This window comes from Tachypleus tridentatus, chromosome 8, assembly GCF_004210375.1.
Source record: "Tachypleus tridentatus isolate NWPU-2018 chromosome 8, ASM421037v1, whole genome shotgun sequence".
Taxonomy (NCBI): domain Eukaryota; kingdom Metazoa; phylum Arthropoda; class Merostomata; order Xiphosura; family Limulidae; genus Tachypleus; species Tachypleus tridentatus.
The window spans coordinates 123,371,382-123,393,663 of record NC_134832.1 but is presented as its reverse complement, the minus strand read 5'-3'; the positions used below and the strand labels follow the sequence as shown (position 1 = coordinate 123,393,663).

Sequence of the window (22,282 nt, the reverse complement as noted above, 5' to 3'; positions counted from 1 at the left end):
ATTCTAAGTGTATTTTTCATAGCCTTTTCATAACTGTGCTTTATCTATCATAAAGTATCAATGAATTTCAATGCAAATGTATGTGATATACGAGGCCAAGAGTGGAATAATACAACGAGACAGTTTCTCCAAAAAGTGATGTATCTATTTTCTATATTTCAGAAAAATACTAAAATGAGCCTTTTTTTAATACCTTGGAATGCTATTGTAAAAAGTTATCAAGCCATATTGTTAAACAGAAAAAATAGGTATATTTATATTTATCTCTCTCTGTGTGTATTAAATAATCCATTATTATTTTGTAAAGAACAAGTCTTGAAAGCGTTGATCGAGATTAAGAGAAAATTAAAATATTCGCACATTTTTCCCCATTTTATTTACTTATTTTTCATACCAACATTAGAATAACAGTTTGAGATAGTAATAGTGTATAAAATCAACATTTGCTATTGTTAAAAAAAATAATATTATACACATACATATATATATACATATACAGTAAGGTTAATCGACCTAATATATCCATTTCTTTTCTTAGGTTCAGTTTGTTGTAGCCTTTATTCACGGTCTTCTTCCTTTGTATTTCGACTGTGACTTTCCTCCAGGTTTTGTCTACATCATCATTGGCAACGCTGCTTTATTTTTGGTAATGTTTTCTAACTTCTACAGGAAGGCCTATCGGAAGGAAGATTTTGAGAAAATAAGGAAAAACGGCATATCGAACGTTCATCATATATACAATGGTTTGACAAAGAATAATTTTTACCAAAACAACAAAATGAAAGAAAACTGATGACATGAGTAATTGGGATTAAATAAACCAAACAGGATGGTGATACACTACCTTATGTTTTCAGCAAATGAACGTGTCATGATTCGTCGCTCAAACGTCCAATTCTCCCTCGTCGCTTGTAAATAGAAACCTTGGCTGTTCCAAGAGTTCATGACATTATTGAGAAGTGAAGGTATTTGTGGATTATTTAGTTTTTAATGTAAAGGAAAAACTGAAAACACTTTCACAGAAATTCAACTCACTTTTAAGACCAACATGTAGAAGGAAAATGTCTTACTAATCTTAGGACTAGTGAAGCTTTGAAAAGATAGATAACTTACCAGATTTACTAACAACAAATATGAAGTTTTGAAACAACTATCTGTAACACAATAAATATATTTCTGTACATCTTGTTTTGGCTTTAACAGTGACACATTATCACGTGCAACATTTAAGGAATAATATTGTATGTGATCATGTCTCACTGTTAGAGATGAAGCGTTTTACAAAAATAGCTGTTTCGAAACTTCATTTAAAACAGTTTGATTATAATAATCTAAGAAGTTATAAACCAATGATTGTTTAAATATGAAAAAAATTCATAAACATGATTTTAACTTGTGAAATAATTGTTTCAATTTAACTCACGTAATCTGTTGAATATTTGCACATATTTTACCTTCATTAATATAAAAATAACGTTGATTAATGACAGCAAATGTTACTAAATACTGTGGTGCTGCTTAACATATATATATATTATAAAGTTTTGGAATTACCATTATCACATATCTATTGATAAAAAGTAATTCATATATTTTGTTTAAGTTTTAATTTTTGTATAATAATATTGTACTTTATATTAAAATTTGTAGATGAATGTAAAGTTTAGCATTGTTAGTATCTTATTGTTAATCTTCGTATTAGAAACAAAATTCACAAACATGTATATAAAAAGTTTGTGAAAATGTTTTATAAATTACCCAGCAGTAAGCTAATAATTAGTCGCAATTTTTAAAGCACCAAAAACTCTAATTACCTCCAGTTTGTGATCTATTAATTAACATTAACATACGCTTATATATAATCTTAAAATTCTGATACATTGCATAAATATTTTGCCCTAGCTTATTCAAAATAATTTCTCGTGTTAGAGATAAATAACTTTGAGATTGTTATTTTATCTCAAGATTACTACTGTATTTGTTGATGACAACCCTTTCATAAGTAAAGTAATTTACGTTTATATAATTGTTAATACGTAATGTTTTACATAACGATTTTCATATCCTCACTTTTTAACCATAACCTTAATAATAACTAATTATTTTATACGTTACATTTCAGGAAATAGTGTGATATAGTTTATTGTCAAAAACGTGTTTAGCTAAATCAGTCCCAGAAAAGCATGTTTTAGGTGTAATAGAAAACACTATTACCTTTTTAACATTACTTTGTTATCTAATTTGATTTTCTAGAAACGTTCTAGTTATGTATAATTTCTCTTGAAGTAAGTCTGAAAAAGCCGCTAATCAAAATATTCATTTCTGAGAAATTATGATTTTTTTTAAGTTTCTTTACCAAAGCGCAGTCCGAAACGTTCTGTTGTAAAGTTTTGTGAACTGAAAACAAGGCATAAGTCGTTAATTGAATTCAATAATATCTTTTTTGTTTTCAGTTATGAGGCTGAATAAAAATGTTGAATAATAAACACAGTTTAAGAATTGTGTGGAGTTATTAAATTATTGTAAAGATAGTCAGAATATCAATTTAGCATTACGGTTATAATAAAAATTTAATGTAAAATAATTAATCTAAAACATAACGTGACAACCGGACTCCATTTAAGATGTCACTACAATAACAGTGGTAAAGGTTATGTAAAGAGAAGTGAAGACTTCTTATTTTCATTTATCCGACATTTTTGACCAAGAACTTTATTCAAGAGCTGAACAAAAATGGCTTCACCTTTGAATTGAGTACAATAGTCATGACTTGGTAAAACAGTTAAAAATGGTATTTGTAATTTGAACTTTTTACAAAGAAAAATTATTATTTGTAGCTGTCACACTAGAGTAGTTCAAAATAAGTTGTTGCAGTAGAAAACACAGAATCGAAAACAAATAACGTCAAATGTCAAATATATATTAAAAAACAGCTCAAATATATAAATTACATATTCAAACACCTAAGCACGCCCTCTACATTCCGACACTCAGTTACACAACCCCTTTCAAACATGTGGTCATCTTCCGGTCAGTTACCTCTTCCTTTCTTTGTGAACCTGACGATGACCGAAGAAGGTCGAAACGGTGTTCGCTTCTCTACGTAAAAAAATTTATCAACCCAAACCAGCCGTTTTTACATATATATTTTTTTTTACTAGGATCTATTTTTGTTTTCAAAGATTATATTTTTCAACAGTATGGTACGAAATTCTCATAAAAAATATATACCACTTCTTGTGTCTGAAAAATAACACGCCAATTCTTATTAATTAAATAATTCATCTACTATTCGGCCAGACATGGCCAGGTGGTTAAGGCACGCGACTCGTAATCTGAGGTTCATGGGTTCGAATCCCCGTCGCACAAAACATGCTTGCCCTTTCAGTCTTGGGGGCGTTATAATGTGACGGTCAATCCCACTATTCATTAGTAAAAGAGTAGCTCAAGAGTACTTGGGTGGTGATGACTAGCTTCCTTCTCTCTAGTCTTACACTGCTAAATTAGGGACGGCTAACGCAGATAGCCCTTGAGTAGCTTTGTGCGAAATTCAAAACAAACATCTACTATTCACATGTAAACGTTTTTTTAATAATTTAAAAAACAGAAGTTACGCCTAAAATATGTTATAATTAAACATGTCACACAAGCATTTATCGAAGTAAACATATTACGTGAAAAATTCTAAAAGAAAGCTTAAAGCAAACTCGTCAAAAAGTATGTGTTGTTATTGTCGAGTTCAGCTGCTAGGTTTATAGGGCGCCTACTCACGCCCTGAATTTCATTATTCTAGGCCAACGATTCGAGAATTCAGGTGTAATACATAAACTTACCCATCACTATAAACATGGACGTATAGAAAACGTTTAACAGGGCGATAAGAAGCAATAAATCACAAGAAAAATGATGTTTTAACCTAGATTATTTTAGTGCCTTCAAGCTATCCATTTCAACCTTCAGTAACTAAGAATGCATTTCTCTTCGGATAATTTGGGTAACATTTCTAAATGTTCGTGCTAATGTTCTTCATTTAACTATGACAATTTCGTTAACCGAATGTTGAAATATAGTAAACATGTTGTAACTCTTCCACTTGCGTAAGGATTGCGTACAATGACAGCTACAAATATAAGCTTATATCCTTATGGCCTTGTGTATCCACTCCTTAAGAAACAAATCCACCTAATGAAGTGACACAAATGCTTGCACAAATTGGTATTGAGTTATGAGTTTTCTCCATTTTGGAAGAGTCCTTGACATACCTAGCTTGGGACTATGGTATAACGCATTAGAAATCTCTGTATGGTGTGTCAGAATAATTACCGTCCTTTTCTTGGGAAAAGTCTTCCTTCTCAGCAGCATATAAAGAAAACTGTAAGTCAGTACAGGGTAAAAGCTTACATAAATAATGTTTGTGAATATATATTTGTGTCACCTGTTCATTTGAATACTTGTTTTTCCTTCGGTCATCGTCAGAAGGTTGAATCGTTGTTCGCTCCTCTACATAGTGTTTTCTCTATCCATACCAGCTGTTTTTACATATATATTTTTCTCTACAAGTGGGTTTTCTCGTCGTCACGTTCTAGATTCTTGAACAGCAAAGGAAAAACAAAATTCAAATGAACAGATAAAAGAAATATATATTCACAAACATTGATATCAGAGTACTTGAATATCATATAAACTTTATTTTGTTTACTGTGATGTCATCTCTGAGTGTTATCAATACTTTCCCCGAATCTTGAGTGCGTAACCGTGTTTGGTTTTTATAGTTTTGCATAAAACTGTACACACAACAGCGTACACAACCATTTTTAATTAAATAAAAGTGATAGACGAAGGAAAACTAAAGTAAGTTATTATTAGTTATTAGTATGAGTTTTGAAGTTACAGATGTTCGTGTTTCACTGCAAAGATAATGTATTTTTGCCAGCTTAGAACAATAGCTCGTTTAAATTCATTTTCTAAATCAAGCTGATCGCACGTTTAAAAACACGTGAAGAGAAAATGATTTTTTCTATCGGCAAGTGGAAATATTAGGAAATAGATGTGATCGGAAAATCTTATGTATGTCATTGGTCAGAACCAAATACCATATTTATACATACATTGTGAATACGTATGAATGAAAGCAAGATCTCAATTATACAGAATCCTTATTCAAAATTCCCTCCAGAAAACTCGGTTGAAACTTGTGATATAAAGTACTGGTTTGATTACAAAAAATAACATGTAACTACATCGTGTAATTTTTGTATCGTACTCAGTTATGTAAATTACATAAATAACACCCTGACTAAAGTCGTCTGCTGTTGAAAAAAAAAAAAAGAGAGTAAAAATAAGATGTTTGTGAATTTCCTGTTAGTTTTAAGCTCTTACCTCAAACAGATTTTACCTAATATAATATCTGATTAATTAGCTAGGACTGTTTAACGTTTATTGAAAAAAGTTTTATTTCGAAATTTAAGAAATAAACTTTTTCGTCAAATATTTATGACTTCATACAATTCTCTGACGCAAGGACGTCATATATCTATGAACTTCCACAGAATAATAAAACTAATTGTCATTAAATCCCTAGATTTGGGCCTTTCGGAGTTTTTAACTTCAATGTTAGTGGCTTGGCATATCCAGGTGGTTGGTGCGCTTGACTCATAATCTTAGGATCGTCGGTTCTAACCCCTTTCACACCAAACATGCTCGCCATTTCAGCTGTGGAGGTGTTATAATGTAACGGTGAATCCTACTATTCATTGGTAAAAAGTAGCCCAAGAATAAAATTAGGGATGGCTAGCACAGATAACCCTTGTGTAACTTTATGAGAAATACCAAACATAACATCTGCCTTGGGTTTTGCTTGCTATTTGAATCCAGTTTTCGTGATGAACAAAAAAACAAAACAGAGACATTTTTTAAATCAAGATTTTTAAAATTCGTTCCTTTTCTCGTTATCATAATTAGTTTATGGCCTGAGCAATTTATTCACACAATTTTCTTCTTTATTGTTATACTGATAGGTCATCCTCCTTAATAATCAATTTATCAAAAAACAACGTAAAAGTTAAACTTTGTTTGATCGGAAAGTTTGCACACTATAGGTTTTCTTTGATTCTTATTGACTGCTGAAAAGTTAGTGTGTTTGGATTTAAGCACAAAGCTACTTGAAGGGCTATCTGTGCTCTGCACACCCTGGTAGTATGTAAAAACGTACTTAAACACGGTTGTTCTGAATAGAGATTTGGTTGCAAGACAAAATATATTTATCATAACCACTCATGCCTGTCTTTACGTATTATAATGTTCGTGCTATGATCTCCCCCCTTACAAGTGGACTTTGAACACATTTCTTGTCCCTTTCAAAATAGATTTTGGCTATTTTAGAATTTTTAATCAATATCTAAAAGTTTTGCAAAGTAACAAAGAAGCAATAAAATGATATCATTATATCTCAAAGAATCCGTTTCAGGGTATTAGTCACAAAATTAGCGAAAACCGAACTCTACTCTTCATACTAAATTAATGATAAACTAATTATTCATTGCATGTAAGTAAATTAAAAATTGATTAATAATGTAACGGATTTACAATTATGTATTTATTTTAATTTTGATGTTTGTTTTAGCTAAATATATATTTAAAAATGCATGTAGCTTATCGTGTTGAAAATATTTCGCGAAATTCCCGCCTGTTCTCTAAATTTGTAGATGGTTCTCGAATGTAAGAATCAATAATGTACTATGTGTGTAAGTAAGATATTGTTGCAAACTGAAATTTCGAGAATCTCGCCTGAAGTTTATAAGTCGACGCGCCCAGTGAAGTTTTCAGAATATTGATGGTTTGCTGCAGTTTTATACAATAAATCCCGGAAGCTATAACTGCGATAAGCCCTCATTAATCTACAGATATTAAACTACAGATATTTGACCAGAAAGGAAACGAGTTCAAAACTGACAAATATTTAACTTCATCGAATTAACTTCAAACGTTAGTATTTCTATGAGGACATTAGATATCTTCGTCAGAGAAAAGTCAGCTTATAAACAACTTGAGACAAGCCAAGAATAGAGAGGTAATTAGTTTATCAACTCAGGATTAATTTACTTATCGTGAACCATCAATAAAATATTCAGATAGAATAATTAAAATTGTTTTTAAACTTGTAAAACCTTTGTATATAAATCATTACTTGTAATAACCGTTATTATAAATTGTATTGTTGTTTGTATATTAAAATATATTTGTGTTAAAAATTAAAATTGTCTGTTGTGTATCAATCTTGTTGGCAAATATCGTAAACTTCTAATTTAAAATTAATATTCCCGGCTATATGAAATTGTAATACGTAACATAATAAATCGGATATTCGTCTGAGATACATTATAATAAGTAATAATTAAGATACAGGAATACCGACATATGTCACTAATTATTATAAAACACCATACTATCATTTCACCGCTCCTTATGTTTAACAAGATAAAATATAATTAATTATAACAAAAATTAGTGATATATTAAGCTGCAGGGACACACAAAACTTGAATCTGTATATTAGTTTGTAAAAATCTGAAAGAAAGATCAATATGGAAGCCGAAACCTTGTCCCATTTTCATTCAACAGACTGTTCTAGTTTTCAAACCTATTATCTCTAGTCTGCCTAAAATTCCACTGAAACAACAGAATATAATGTGTTTTACGGAGTTTACATCAATGGATTAGGCTATCTTCGGAGTATTCTCTCTTGTCATCATAGTCGTTTAAAGCGGGCTTAAGCTTACATTAAGATTGATCTTCAGAGATCTAATCAGGAGATCATGCTATTCTATACCAAATTCTATAATACTGTCCCTCTAAAGATACGAACGACACCTATTTCAATGTTGATCAGTTCCATTGAAAAGGTTATGACCTCGATATATCAACTAACTAATAACTGAAGAAAACTGCTATCCATTTATAATTTACATTTAGTATGTTGTTTTGTATTCTGTCAAATTTCATTCGACTCACGCCTTCCTTTCTAGTTAGTTTTTTAAAGTACTTGACTAATATATATGTGAAAACGGCTGCTATGAATAAAGAAAGCACTATGTAGAAGAGGAACAACGTTCCGACCTTCTTCGGTCATCTTCAGATTCACAAATAAAGAAAGAGGTAACTGACCGATGACCCAAGACGGTCGAAACATTGTTCGCTCTTCTACATAGTGCTTTCTCTGTCAATACCAGCTGTTTTTACATATATATAATTTCCCTACAAGTGGGTTTTCTCGTCATCACGGGTTATACGTGACTAAACTAAGTAATGCCAGAAGTTTATACTTTTATCTTTGAATCGTAGAAAAAGACATCTACTTCACGTAACAGGTTGCATTGTATAAGAAATAATTACGTTGTGAAAACTGCACCTAATTAAATATTCCATGGAGATTGAACAACGGTTACATGAAAAATTACCCCCCGCTAGTACAGCGGTATGTTTACGGATTTACAACGCTAAAATCAGGGGTTCGACATCCTTCGGTGAGCTCAGCAGATAGCCCGGTATGGCTTTGCTATAAAAAAAACACACACATACATGAGGAATCACGTTTTGGCTTCTTCACGTCCATATAAAATACAATGTTACGAAACACTCCATGATATTGTAATGATATTTAGTTGTTGTTTTTTTAAGTGTAAGCCCCCTAGTAGCGATAGTTTCAGCATCTCACTTTCGATCACAATTTATAATAAATATTGTAATCTTAACAATATCACACACAGTTGGATACTTCCTGTTTCTGTGAAGTCCACATCTAAGAAAATAAGTAAGTTTTCTCAGGGTACTTCTATTTCCCCACACAGTACATTCTCGGCATAGGATACATACATCCCGCTGTCCTGATAAAGGGCAACTTATTTCTTTCTCGCTTCCATTGGCAAAGCCTTGGTGCTTGATATTTCGACTTCTTTAGCAAAAGCAGCCTTTTCTTTGCTTTCTTTGTTTAGATGTCATAACCTCTACAATCACACCAATGGTCTTCTAATGTTTAGCTTAATTGTTAGGCCTGTAAACCAAAATAAGTACATATTTATATGTATATATATATATATTTATAATTGTATTTTGCATAATCTTAGTTTCATACAGATCTTGAACACCAAAGTCTCACTCTCCTATGTATTCTATTTTTTCTATTTCACCACCTTACTATAATTATTTTTTAACTTTACGTGTGAGGCTTCGCAAACGGAGGTTAAGACTGATAGACTATGTATATCAACAGTTATGTGGGCCATACTTCTACTGCCACCTTCAAAAATCAGGTCACATCTTATACCCTACATTGGAGCCTGTGTCTTAGTGACTTTGTTTTTCTGTGCAGCGTTTTTTTCATAAAGCTTATTTTACATTACCTAAAACACATATATACTTTTTATTGGTTTTTCTTTATACACAGTGTTTGATTGGCTCCTTACATTCAGTAGAAGATAATGCAAATAAAGATGTGAAATACAAGCAATTAATGTGGCAAAGACCATAATGTACAATTTCTGGTAGGTCTACAAACAATCTTTGTAAAAAAAATAGCACCAAAGAAAGTGCATCAAATGTAGAATGTAAAGTCGCTCTCTTTGTTCAGTGGATGGTGTCACCTTATGACACTGTTTCCTGACAGTGTTAGTCGAGCAAGACTTTCAGTGAACATCATAAAAGACCAGCAAAAGATATTACAGTAACAACCTATTTAACTGAGATTCCTGATACAATATTACCCTTATTGGTAGAGAAGATAATACTGATTGTTTATTTGTTTTTTTAATTTCGCGCAAAGCTACGCGAGAGGTATCTGCGCTAACCGTCCTTATTTAGCAGTGTAAGACTAAAGGGAAGGCAGCTAGTCATCACAACCCACTGTCAACTCTTGGGTTACATTTTTACCAACGAATAGTGGGATTGATCGTCACATTATAACGCCTCCGCGGCTGAAAGGGCGAGCATGTTTGGTATAACGGGGATTCGAACCCGCGACCCTCAGATTAGATACTGAACAGAAGAAAGAAACAAACCAATTAGAACAAGGTGATGTTAACAACTTTCTAGATCAGATATTATCGTCATAACAATTTGGAAGTTCAGTAATCAAAACTTTTGAAAATTTCCTTGTTACAATAGAAAGAAAATTAATGATAGGCCTACGTGTCACGCTCTCCTCTCTTCTGGTCTCAAGCCTGTCTTCAATTAAATTTAACCTCGAAACCAGCCATTTTAAACTTATGACATGATTCAGAACATGTTAACATTTCTTAATTCCTAAAACATGAACGTATCATTTAGGCAACACACACCTTTTAACAATGTATCAAAAGTATGTAGTAGAAGGTATATTATTTTAGCAGAAATTTAAAACGATATACAAACTTTGAAAAATAGCATCTACACATTATTTTCATTTTTATACAATAAATCACCAAAATCTTTTGGCTTTAACTAAAAGATACAGAATGATATGTTACATTGAATTATAAACAAAAAAAAGTTCAGTTCGTAGATTTTTTTGTACATGTTCACATGCAAGTAAAGTCATGATACATAATCACAAGTGGAATAAAACAATATTAATTATATACAAAGCAATTCACAACACAATATAACACAATATATGCATTCCTCCAAAAGTGTATTTCGGGATTTATTCTTCTTACTTAAAAGAGCTTCTAGCATCGCTGTTTATTTCCTGGATGGCAGCTGTGGATGCTTGAGGTTGGCAATGGCCCTCACCAGGTTATGTTTTGCATTGTCTAGCTGCTGCAGCTCCCCTTCATATCTTGGTGAAGGTATGGCTCTTCGATCATCTGATATTTCTCCCAGTCATGGACATCCACAGAATTTATTACAGAGCACAAGCCATTGCCTTGAAGACTGAATGTGATGCTTTGACTGATTATAAGTTTATTTATGTACACTTAATTCTCTATTTATATTTAAACAATATTATTGTTTCCATACAATTTTTGAACAAATTATTCAAATACGTTTTTTTCTGAAATTTCAGGATGGAAGACAAATACCTGCTAATGTCCATGCGTCCATGCTTCTAATTATAGAATCCAGACATCTGTCCACTTATCTTCCATCTCTTGAGAATGGAGTTTGAGAATCAGAGTATGTGGCTTAAACTGTAGGTTCATGCTTCGCTTCTTTTAGGTTATTTTCTATAGCTTATTTGATAATAGTGATTTTGCAATTACAACTATATAAGATCTCCTTACCTTATCACTAATCTTATTATTCAAGTTGAAGCTCCCTCCTTACAGAGAGTTTTGTCTGTAAATTGAAATACTAAAATTTAACCCTTCAGTAGTAGACTGTTATGTAGGACACTACTAGATAATACAGACTGTTATGTAGGACACTACTAGATAATACAGACTGTTATGTAGGACATTACTAGATAATACAGACTGTAATGTAGGACACTACTAGACAATACAGACTGTAATGTAGGACATTACTAGATAATACAGACTGTGATGTAAGACATTATTAGATAATACAGACTGTAATGTAGGACATTACTAGATAATACAGACTGTGATGTAAAACATTATTAGATAATACAGACTGTAATGTAGGATACTTCTAGATAATACAGACTGTAATGTAGGATACTTCTAGATAATACAGACTGTAATGTAGGACATTACTAGATAATACAGACTGTGATGTAAGACATTATTAGATAATACAGACTGTAATGTAGGACATTACTAGATAATACAGACTGTGATGTAAGACATTATTAGATAATGCAGACTGTGATGTAAGACACTACTAGATAATACAGACTGTGATGTGAGACACTACTGAGTAATAGAAACTTTGCTGTAAGACGCTACTGGATAGTGTTGTTTGTTTCTTTGTCGTCCCAGGTACCTCAGGAATCTTTCTGTGGCCTGCCTTTCTTATATTCTCTCTCGGGATATGAAAAAAAACACACATGAAAATTCCGTGGCAATAATTTAGTTTTAAATGAAGGTAAACTTTCCCAACTGGGATGCTCAGGGATATTAATATCCCCTTCGTCCCTTTCGCGGTAGAATATTTGTTGTGATTTTCGAGAATTTTGATTTGATTTTAGGTCTGACTTGTTTTTGTGGTGCTCGGTTGATATTTAAGGCTGTAGTTGTTTCAGAAAAGCTCGGATAGAGGTGTCCGTTCGGATGAAGGAAGCCGAGGGAAGATAATCAGGGCCGGTGGCGTGACATTGTCCGTGTACTGTCGATGACATGAGTTGATGGAAGAACAAAAAGAAGCAAGATGACTAACATCCATCAAACGTCTCGTGGTCGGGGTTACGGAGTGTCCTTGGATTAATAAATACAATGACACGACTGGGATCAATAAATCTAAGTGCCTCAGTGGGGGGGGGGGTGCAGGAGTACCCTGAGAAAAACCCGCTTTCACAAGACAGGCGCCGATTGTTCTACCTGTCCTATGCCTAAAGTTAAAATGAATAAAGACATATATAATTATTAATACCTTAAAATGGTGTGTTTGTGGAGTGTGGTTTGTTGTTTTATGATGTCTTGGAGGCTATGTATATGTTATATGGGGATATTGTTTTGTTTGGGGCACTTGTTATGGTGTGTAACTTGGAAATTAAGGAGTTTCGTTTCTTTGCTATTTCATAATAATTGTGAGTTAATGTTGTTAGGCTGTCCTTGAGTAGTAATATGTTGTAACATTCATGCATGTAATTGACGGGAATTTTGTTAGAGTTGCATTGTTTTGGCGATGCTTCTTTGCATGTTGTACGTGATTTGATTGTCCTATTCGATGAGATGACGAATATAAGTTTTATGTATTCTGATGATGGCATTGAGTGTGCATCCTTTGTTATTTCCTGTAATAAATTTTAAGTGGTAGATTCTCTTGCTAACTGATTTGTTTACGATTTTGAAGTGTTGTGTCCAGTAGAGTCGTTTGTCAAGCGCTATCCCTTGAAATATTGCATGGTAGCTGACCTTTATTATGCTGTTGCTTAGTTTAAGTTTACTTTTTCAGATTATTGTGGTTTTGTGTGGATTTAGGAGGACTCTCCAGTCGTTACACCAATTAAGGATAGCATTTAATGATTCTTGAATTCTATTGGCTGCGAGACACGCTCCAAACAGCTACGTCATCAGAGTACTGTGAGAAGCGTATTTCAAGTCCGAGAAGGGTAAATTGTTCACAACTACTATATATAGTAAAGGTGATAGGACAGATCCTTGAGGGACAACCACAGTGATATTGAAGGTTTTGGATGGAGTGTTGTTTATTTTAACCACTGCAGTGCGGTTAGTTAAGAAGTTAGAAAACCATCTGATGATTCTCTGGTTTGTGTTTAGGGAGTATAGGCGATATCTAATTACACTGTGCCATCCTGAATCAAAGGCTTTTTTGACATCTAGGAATACTGCAGTTGTTGTCTAGTTGTTATTAAATGACGTATATATAGATTCTGTGAGTCTGATTAGGTGATCAGTGGTCTGTTTTCCTTTCCGTGAGGAGTTCTGTATATTGGGGATAAGACTATTGTTTTCACAAAATAGGAGCAATCTTCTCGAGATTATTCTTTCCAATAATTTTCCAATGCAGCTTAGTAGACTTATCAGTCTGAAGTTATCGGGGCTAGAGTTTCCTGTGTTTGTTTAATGATAGTTATTCTTAGTAGACTTATCGGTCTGAAGTTATCGGGGCTAGAGTTTCCTGTGTTTGTTTAATGATAGTTATTCTTAGTAGACTTATCGGTCTGAAGTTATCGGGGCTAGAGTTTCCTGTGTTTGTTTAATGATAGTTATTCTTAGTAGACTTATCGGTCTGAAGTTATCGGGGCTAGAGTTTCCTGTGTTTTTTACTGATAGTTATTCTCAGTGGACTTATCGGTCTGAAGTTATCGGGGCTAGAGTTTCCTGTGTTTGTTTAATGACAGTTATTCTCGCTTACTTGCAGGCGTCAGGGAAATATCCTGTCAGGAGGAAAAGATTCATGACATTGAAAGATGTCGGTGGAGGTTATTGGAAGCCTTTTTAAGATGATATTTCTGACGCCGTTTTCTCCAGGTGAGGAGTTTTTTTAGTGTTAAACGGTTAGGTTATTGGAAACCTTTTTTAATATGATATTTCTGATGTCATCTTCTCTAGGTGAGGAGTTTTTTAGTGTTAAACGGTTAGGTTATTGGAGGCCTTTTTTAAGATGATATTTCTGATGCCGTTTTCTCCAGGTGAGGAATTTTTTTAGTGTTAAACGGTAAGGTTACTGAAGGCCTTTCTTAAGATGATATTTTTGATGCTGTCTTCTCCAGGTGAGGAGTTTTTTAGTGTTAAACGGTTAAGTTACTGGAGGCCTTTTTTAAGATGATATTTCTGATGTCGTCTTCTCCAGGTGAGGAGTGTTTTAGTGTTAAACGGTTAGGTTATTGGAGGCCTTTTTAAGATGATATTTCTGATGCCGTTTTCTCCAGGTGAGGAAGTTTTTTTAGTGTTAAACGGTTAGGTTATTGGAGGCCTTTTTAAAGATATTTTTGATGCCGTCTTCTCCAGATGAGGAGTATTTTAGTGTTAAACGGTAAGGTTACTGAAGGCCTTTCTTAAGATGATATTTTTGATGCTGTCTTCTCCAGGTGAGGAGTTTTTTAGTGTTAAACGGTTAGGTTATTGGAGGCCTTTTTAAGATGATATTTCTGACGCCGTTTTCTCCAGGTGTGGAGTTTTTTTAGTGTTAAACGGTTAGGTTATTGGAGGCCTTTTTAAAATGATAATGTTTATGCCGTCTTCTCCAGGTGAGGAGGTTTTTAGTGTTAAACGGTTAGGTTATTGGAGGCCTTTTTTAAGATATTTTTGATGCCGTCTTCTCCAGATGAGGAGTTTTTTAGTGTTAAACGGTTAAATTACTGGAGGCCTTTTTTAAGATGATATTTCTGATGCCGTCTTCTCTAGGTGAGGAGTTTTTTAGTGTTAAACGATTAGGTTATTGGAGGCCTTTTTTAAGATGATATTTCTGATGCCGTTTTCTCCAGGTGAGGAATTTATTTAGTGTTAAACGGTTAGGTTATTGGAGGCCTTTTTAAAGATATTTTTGATGCCGTCTTCTCCAGATGAGGAGTTTTTTAGTGTTAAACGGTAAGGTTACTGAAGGCTTTTCTTAAGATGATATTTTGATGCTGTCTTCTCCAGGTGAGGAGTTTTTTAGTGTTAAACGGTTAGGTTATTGGAGGCCTTTTTAAGATGATATTTCTGACGCCGTTTTCTCCAGGTGAGGAGTTTTTTTAGTGTTAAACGGTTAGGTTATTGGAGGCCTTTTTAAGATGATAATTTTGATGCCGTCTTCTCCAGGTGAGGAGGTTTTTAGTGTTAAACGGTTAGGTTATTGGAGGCCTTTTTAAAGATATTTTTGATGCCGTCTTCTCCAGATGAGGAGTTTTTTAGTGTTAAACGGTAAGGTTACTGAAGGCCTTTCTTAAGATGATATTTTTGATGCTGTCTTCTCCAGGTGAGGAGTTTTTTAGTGTTAAACGGTTAAGTTACTGGAGGCCTTTTTTAAGATGATATTTTTGATGCCGTCTTATCCAGGTGAGGAGATTTTAGTGTTAAACGGTTAGGTTTTAGCTCCCCCATTGTGATTTATCTTTCAAACACATCATGAACGTGTGTTACGGTTGAGTTAGTAGTGATGTCAGACGGAAATTGTGGGATATATAGGCTAGGTCCAGTTAAGACATGGCTGCCAATATTTTGTTTAAAAGATTGGTTGAAAGATGTTGAGTTGTGAACATTTCTTGGGATGCATGTAATGCTAGGAAGCCCTTTTTAAATTCGGGACGTGAATACGTTTGTCTTTTCTTCCTTATTGCCGTGCCACGCCCTAGCGGGAAACATCACTATGTCTCTCTTTGTTTCGATTTTTTTCTCCATAGGTGACATCGACAGAGTTACTGTTTCTTGATGTTGGGCTGCTTCAAGTTTCAGTCTTCCTAGAGTCAATTACGTTGAAGTCAACAATTTTGAGCTGGTTACATCTCTCAACTCTCTAGTGGCATTAGGGTATTTATTAATCCTTACAGACAACTCAGCCAAAGAAAACACCAGCAATAGCCTGTTCACTAGACTTACCATCTCTCCCAAGCTGGTTGTGTTGGCCAACAACATCCTCATCCATGGGTGCAATCACAGTGAACGTGAGTCTGATGTCTTCAGTCTCTGAGGGAACTTTATGCTCCTTTCTGTAGTAGTCTTGAGCATTCTGGAATAGTTGTGAAACTTCAAGGCTGGTATTATTTTCTATCTTATCATGATTTGTTTTTTTTTGGGGATAACAGAAGATTGGAACATTGGTTAAAATCTTGAAAAGTAGGAGTAGCACAAGAACTGTGGTTCAAATCTAGTGCTGTAGTGATTGACAGAGAGAAAGAGATTACGTGAGACTTAATTCTGACTATAAATACTGAAAGTCCCAGCTGAAGTGAAAAGACTGAATAATTTTTAAATGATCAAAGCTCGAGCTGTGTATGTAGGTAAAGGTTGGTTGTAAAGCTTGGTTACAACAGTAAGGTAAGTATTGGTAAAACGAAACTTTTACAGACTTAACGTGTACTCTTGCACATCTTCACCTGTAGAACATGTGTCCTTGGATCTATGAAACTTCCCCGACCATTAACTTTTCCAGTTCTCAGTTTAACTAACTACCTTTTGCTATTTTTTCCACTGCTGTCCCTTGAAGACAACTGAAAAACATATGAAAGACTATCCGACTCAGATCCATCTCTAGCTTACTGTGTGGCTTTCACACAAACAATGCTCAGTTCCAGAAATAATTTTTGTATGCTTTAGAAGAAAGCCACATCTACTATGTTCACCACGTGTAATCGAGCCCCTAATTTTATTGCGTTTTAATCTGTAAACTTACCACTGTCTCAGGACTTCAGAAAGAATGAAGAAAGTCGAGAAATCTTAAGACATACATTGCCGAGATAATGTAAGTGTGGTGTGTTAACCTCACCATTGACCAATTTTACTTACCAATTCAATTTCTTCTTTTATCGAGACTTTCTTCTATTTACAAATCACGTGACAGATATGGTGTAAATTACAAGTTGTTATCATGCATATGGTACCTTCTTTCTTCCGCTATTAGTCTTACAGTTAACATCTTCATGCTACAAAACTATATTTTACAATGGAACAGCATTATAAAAACATCCGATAAGACTGTTTGCTTATTTAAAATATCTGAAACTGCCCGACTGACGATATTCCGTTCTCAGCCAAATTAAACACTGGAGCACTATGTGTATACCTTATTTCATGATATTTAAGATTTCAAATTGATCAAATTAGAATATTCTTGCACTGTGCTTGTAGAAACACCAAATAAAACTGCTTCAGAGACATGGGTTAAACCGCAATTTCTTTCCAAGGCCATTGAGCATCCTCGTTTCCATTGTATTTTCCGTGAAAAATTCGCAAAGCTGTCAAATGCTTAACTCAGTGTCGACATTGGAACATTCTTTCAGCATTAAAGAATAACCCGGGTATACAGTATTTTCCATTATAACCTCCCTGATCATTGTGTTTATAAGTTCTTAACCGCTGAGATCAATTTGTTTGTCCCAGATATTTTAATTATTTCTTTTTTTGTTTTCCTCTTTTTATTATTATTACCCATCGCTATTCTTGTGCGGTTAGTCTTTTTTATTTAATTTATTAAACACAATAAAGGACTCCATGAATGCTTCCATACACATGGGTGTTTAGATATGTATATCGTTTTATACATATATGCCGCCATTACACTTTGTTAAATAACTCTGCAGTACATCCACCCCGAGGATGGCTGTTCTAGAACTAAGATCAGAATCGACCTCATTCGTTTTGTGTTCAAACTCTTCCACGTTGAACCGATTATTCACCTTTCTCATAATGTCTGGTTTATCGCTATTTACCAGAACTATGTTTGTACTTACTGACTGTAACAGTGGCTTCACTTGGACGACCATGGAGGTGGGGGGCATATGTGCTGGTGGAGTTACCCATGTAGCTATTGTGGAAAGTTTTACCTTTTTCAGGGGTGGGCAAGAAGTTACTTTTTCCATCCAGATTGGCAACAGCATCGAGGTATGGACTTTTTAAGCTCAGAAAAGACATTGTACATCCTGCTTCAGAGTCCACCCATTCCAGAGAGTTACATATCTGAAAAGACATTGTACATCCTGTTTCAGAGTCCACTCATTCCAGACAGTTACCTTTTTGTAAATCCCCCAGTGTCAGAGCGACATGTCTGCGGACCTATAATGCTAGAAATCTGATTTCGATAAAGATAGCCCATTGTGTAGTTTTGTGCTTAATTACAAAAAGCAATAACAATATTTAAGAAGAAACACCACCACAAACAAATGTGACTTGAATTGGCCTGGAGTCATAAAAGTAGTCTACCTCAACTTTGACAAACATCCCAAAGAAAACAGTACAAAATGTACAGGTTGAACAGTGATTGAAATCAGTGTTAACAGCAAAATGTCAGGGGTAAATTTACTTATATACTTACAACGCTGAAATAAAAGATTCGCTTCCCCCGCGGTGAACATGGCAAATAGTCCACTATGGCTTTGTTAAAAAATACAAATTAATTAACCAAAAACAAATCCCCAAAGTGCTCCATCTAGTGAATGAATTCAACATATAGTATATTTACGATTAATATTCTGAAACTTACATGGTAAACTTTGATCAACCTCTCTGTATTTTCAGAACGATCGATCACTCTCTTAAATTCAACTTTAGATTTAAGTGTATATAGTATGGTGTCTATTGTTATACATAAGAAAGCATCCAGCCAATATATTAATTTGCGAAACACGAGTCCTATACAGAAGAGGAGACAATAAAATAACATTTTGTTTCACTCAACGAGTCGTGTTTAGTTAATGTGAAGTTTAACACTACAACTTCACAAGAACGCTATCAAAACAGTTTGTTTATGTGATTTGAGTTTCGTGCAAAGTTACACCTGAACCATCTCCGTTTACTATCCTTAATTTGACAATGAAGACTCTAGGATAGGTAATTAATTAATCATCACCATCCAACGCTAACTGTTGGGTTACTCTGTTTTCAAAGAATACTGGGATTGACCGTTACTTTAGAGCGCCTTCATAGATGAAAGAGCAACCATGTTTGGTAGGACGGGGATTCGAACCCGCGACCCTTAAAGTGTAAGTCAAGCGCCCCAACCACCTTGACGATATTGATTGATTTCATTCAGTGCTATTTTATCAAGAAATTTTCATTTTTATAGTAAAGCATCAATTGAACAATTTCGTTAACAAATTTGTAAGTCGTGTTATCTATTGACAAATATTTAAACTAATCAAATATAATTGTTTCTCAACGTACTCTTACGTTTTTTTCTGACTCTGAAGAATAAATTTCATGCTTATAAACAGATATAAATTACTGTAGTTCAAAGCAGGCTCTAATACCACGTTATCTGGAGTCTTACAACAATAAATAGAACAAATTCCTTGAGCAAGCAAAGACTCAAACATAATAAGCTTGGATTAGTTAATTTAGTTTTGTTTTAAAATCCTTTGATTTCGCACTTAAAAAAGAACTATTCGTCTGTGTGTCTAACTTCAAAAGAGATACTGGGTTATTCAAAAAAGGATATGACTTATGCATGCTTCTATCTTTCTCCCTCTAGTGATGGGTATGAATATTATTATTTTATAGCAAATGTATTTAAGTATTCATGTACGTATTCCTTAAACAGAGAATTTTAAGGTTTAAAGAGTATTTACGTAACGATTTTTCAGGCAACCATGTTATGAACACTTCATAATTATTACATACATTGCATGAAGACCTGAGAAAAAGCCCAATAGGAATGTTATATTAACGCTGCAGACCGTAGAATAGTTTGAATAAAAGCCTTGGATGTTTGCTGTACTCATTTCCTTCCATCAACTTTTAAATGTTTGGACACCAAATTTTTTAGCTTCCAAATATTTAAAGATAAATTTAATTATGTCATTCATTTTGCAATTGAAAATTCTTTCAGAAACAAGTGCTTTCAACGCACGAGACTCGAACTCTGGAATGATTGTTTGTTTTAGAAATTCGCGCAAAGCTACACGAGGGCAACCTGCACTAACCATCCCTAATTTAACAGTGTAAGACAAGGGAGAAGGCAGCCAACTCTCAGACTACTCTTTTACCAGCGAATAGTGGAATTGACCATTACATTATAACGCCCCTACGGGTGAAAGGGCGAGCATGTTTGGTGCGACGGGGATTCGAACCCGCGACCCCTCAGATTACGATTCGAACGTCTTAATCCACCTGGTCATGTAAGACAAGGGGGAAAGCAGCCAACTCTTGGGCTACTATTTTATCAACGAATAATGGAATTGACCATTACATTATAACGCCCCCACGGGTGAAAGAGCGAGCATGTTTGGTGCGACGGGGATTCGAACCTGCGACCCCTCAGATTACGATTCGAACGTCTTAATCCATCTGGTCATTAAGACAAGGGGGAAAGCAGCCAACTCTTGGGCTACTCTTTTACCCACGGTCAGTGGGATTGACCGTAACATTATAACACCCCCACGGTTGAGAGGGCGAGCATGTTTGGTGCGACTTGGATTCCACTCTGTGACCCTCACATTACGAGTTGAAAGCCTTAACCCACCTGGCCATGCCATGCCCGTTTGAGCAAAGCAAACTCCTTATTTAGCGCTACAGGTTACTTGCGTAGGTCAAACCTAAGGGTTAGCTCAGAAATTGATGAGGCTAATAGTATGTAATCACACCAAACGTGCTCGCCTTTCCTTCTAGTCTTACACTACTAAATTAGGGAAAGCTAGCGAAGATTGCCCTCGTGTGACTTTACGCGAAATTCAAATCAAACCAAACCAATAATGTATAGCGGAATAACTAAAAGTATGCAATTCATTGAAACAAAACCTTTCGGTGATTATAATGCATTCATTCATCAGTTGTTTGCTCTCGCAATTAATGGTATTTTTCGGTTATAATCGACATAATACCGATTTTATTAGCATAGAAAATTTAGATTCATCTTAAACGCATATAAGAAGCGAATAATGAAAACTAATCCTTACAATAAATATATACATATTTAGTAGATAGAATAATAATAATGAATATATTATTCATATTTAACATTTTAATCAACACAATTCACAGAACAATAAACAGGAAAAGGGACAGAGATCAGTTCATTGTCTTGAAGACAGAGACCAGTTCATTTCCTTGAAACATAAATTTAAATGATTGTAAAATTATTTCTATCTGTACGTTCACCGAGCTTCATACTAAATTTTTATAATTATTCATGATCTGATTATTAACTGCATATGAAAGTTGTTTTTTAACGCTTTATAGAATATAATTAGTGTTTACTGTTGTTGAGCCACATTATATATCCTATCTCATTTAGTAAAAAATATAGATTAAAGATCAAAGTTTGGGTAATCTATTTAATAATAAAATTTTGTTCCATAAAAACTGTCAACTTCGGTGTTATTTCTAAATATTTATCAGTTTCAAGATTGTTTAATACAGCAAGCATATCTGTAAGAAAAGATTGATAAAAAATCAAACAATTTTTCGTTACTTTTAGCAGCGGCATAGCGGCTCATAAAACGGCTCTGTTTTTCTTGTTTTGAATTTTTTTCAAATACAAACTTTCAGCTCACAGCTCTGTCATCTTTTGACCGATTTGAGATCTAATTACACTTTTGGACTCAAGAGGTCATACTATTTCGATTGATGTATTTGGCTACGCTCAAGGTTCCGTGGATTAATTTATCATAATCCTACCTAAAATAGTCTCAATTTGAGGGTAGGATTGTAGAGATTCTTATGAGTAATAAAACTGAATCAGGTGTACGCGCGCCCCACGCTTGGTATTGCTGGCACACACATACAAATAATAATAATAATAAAAAGCTGTAAGGCATTAACTTATTCTTTTCCTGCTTGAAAGAATCAAGTAAAAAAAAAAACCTTAGATGTGAAAAACGTGCGGTCAAACAAAGGATTAAGCGTGCTACTTAAAGAAATAAAATCACAATTGGAGGCCAAACTGGTAGCTACAATTGTAGTATTGATAAAGAATTTACAGCAAATATTCATTCATTAGCTAGCCAGGCAGCATTTTTATTCAACTTTGGCCCTGATGGTGGGTCACTTTGTTTTGAATTTCGCTCAAAGCTACACGAGGAATATCTGCG

The 22,282-nt window shown here is 34.1% G+C and overlaps 2 protein-coding genes across 10 annotated transcripts in view; both read left to right on the top strand.

The window, feature by feature from the left end:
- Positions 1-2,486, top strand: part of LOC143223387 (very long chain fatty acid elongase AAEL008004-like) — a 37,214-nt gene extending 34,728 nt beyond the window's left edge. For 4 of the 6 annotated variants that reach the window (XM_076451313.1, XM_076451310.1, XM_076451314.1 and 1 more), the window contains one exon: positions 539-2,486. In XM_076451313.1, coding sequence (XP_076307428.1) covers positions 539-793 — 255 coding nt within the window. In that variant the 3' untranslated portion in view covers positions 794-2,486. The remainder of the gene's footprint in view (positions 1-538) is intronic. The other 2 variants (XM_076451316.1, XM_076451315.1) reach the window with 1 other exon arrangement.
- Positions 2,487-11,037: 8,551 nt separating this feature from the next.
- Positions 11,038-22,282, top strand: part of LOC143223386 (very long chain fatty acid elongase AAEL008004-like) — a 46,127-nt gene continuing 34,882 nt past the window's right edge. Inside the window, exons 1-2 of one of the 4 annotated variants that reach the window (XM_076451309.1) lie at positions 11,051-11,148; positions 12,179-16,204. The gene's annotated coding sequence lies outside the window, so the exon portion shown is untranslated. Of the gene's footprint in view, positions 11,165-12,178; positions 16,205-22,282 lie in introns of all 4 variants that reach the window. The other 3 variants (XM_076451306.1, XM_076451307.1, XM_076451308.1) reach the window with 3 other exon arrangements.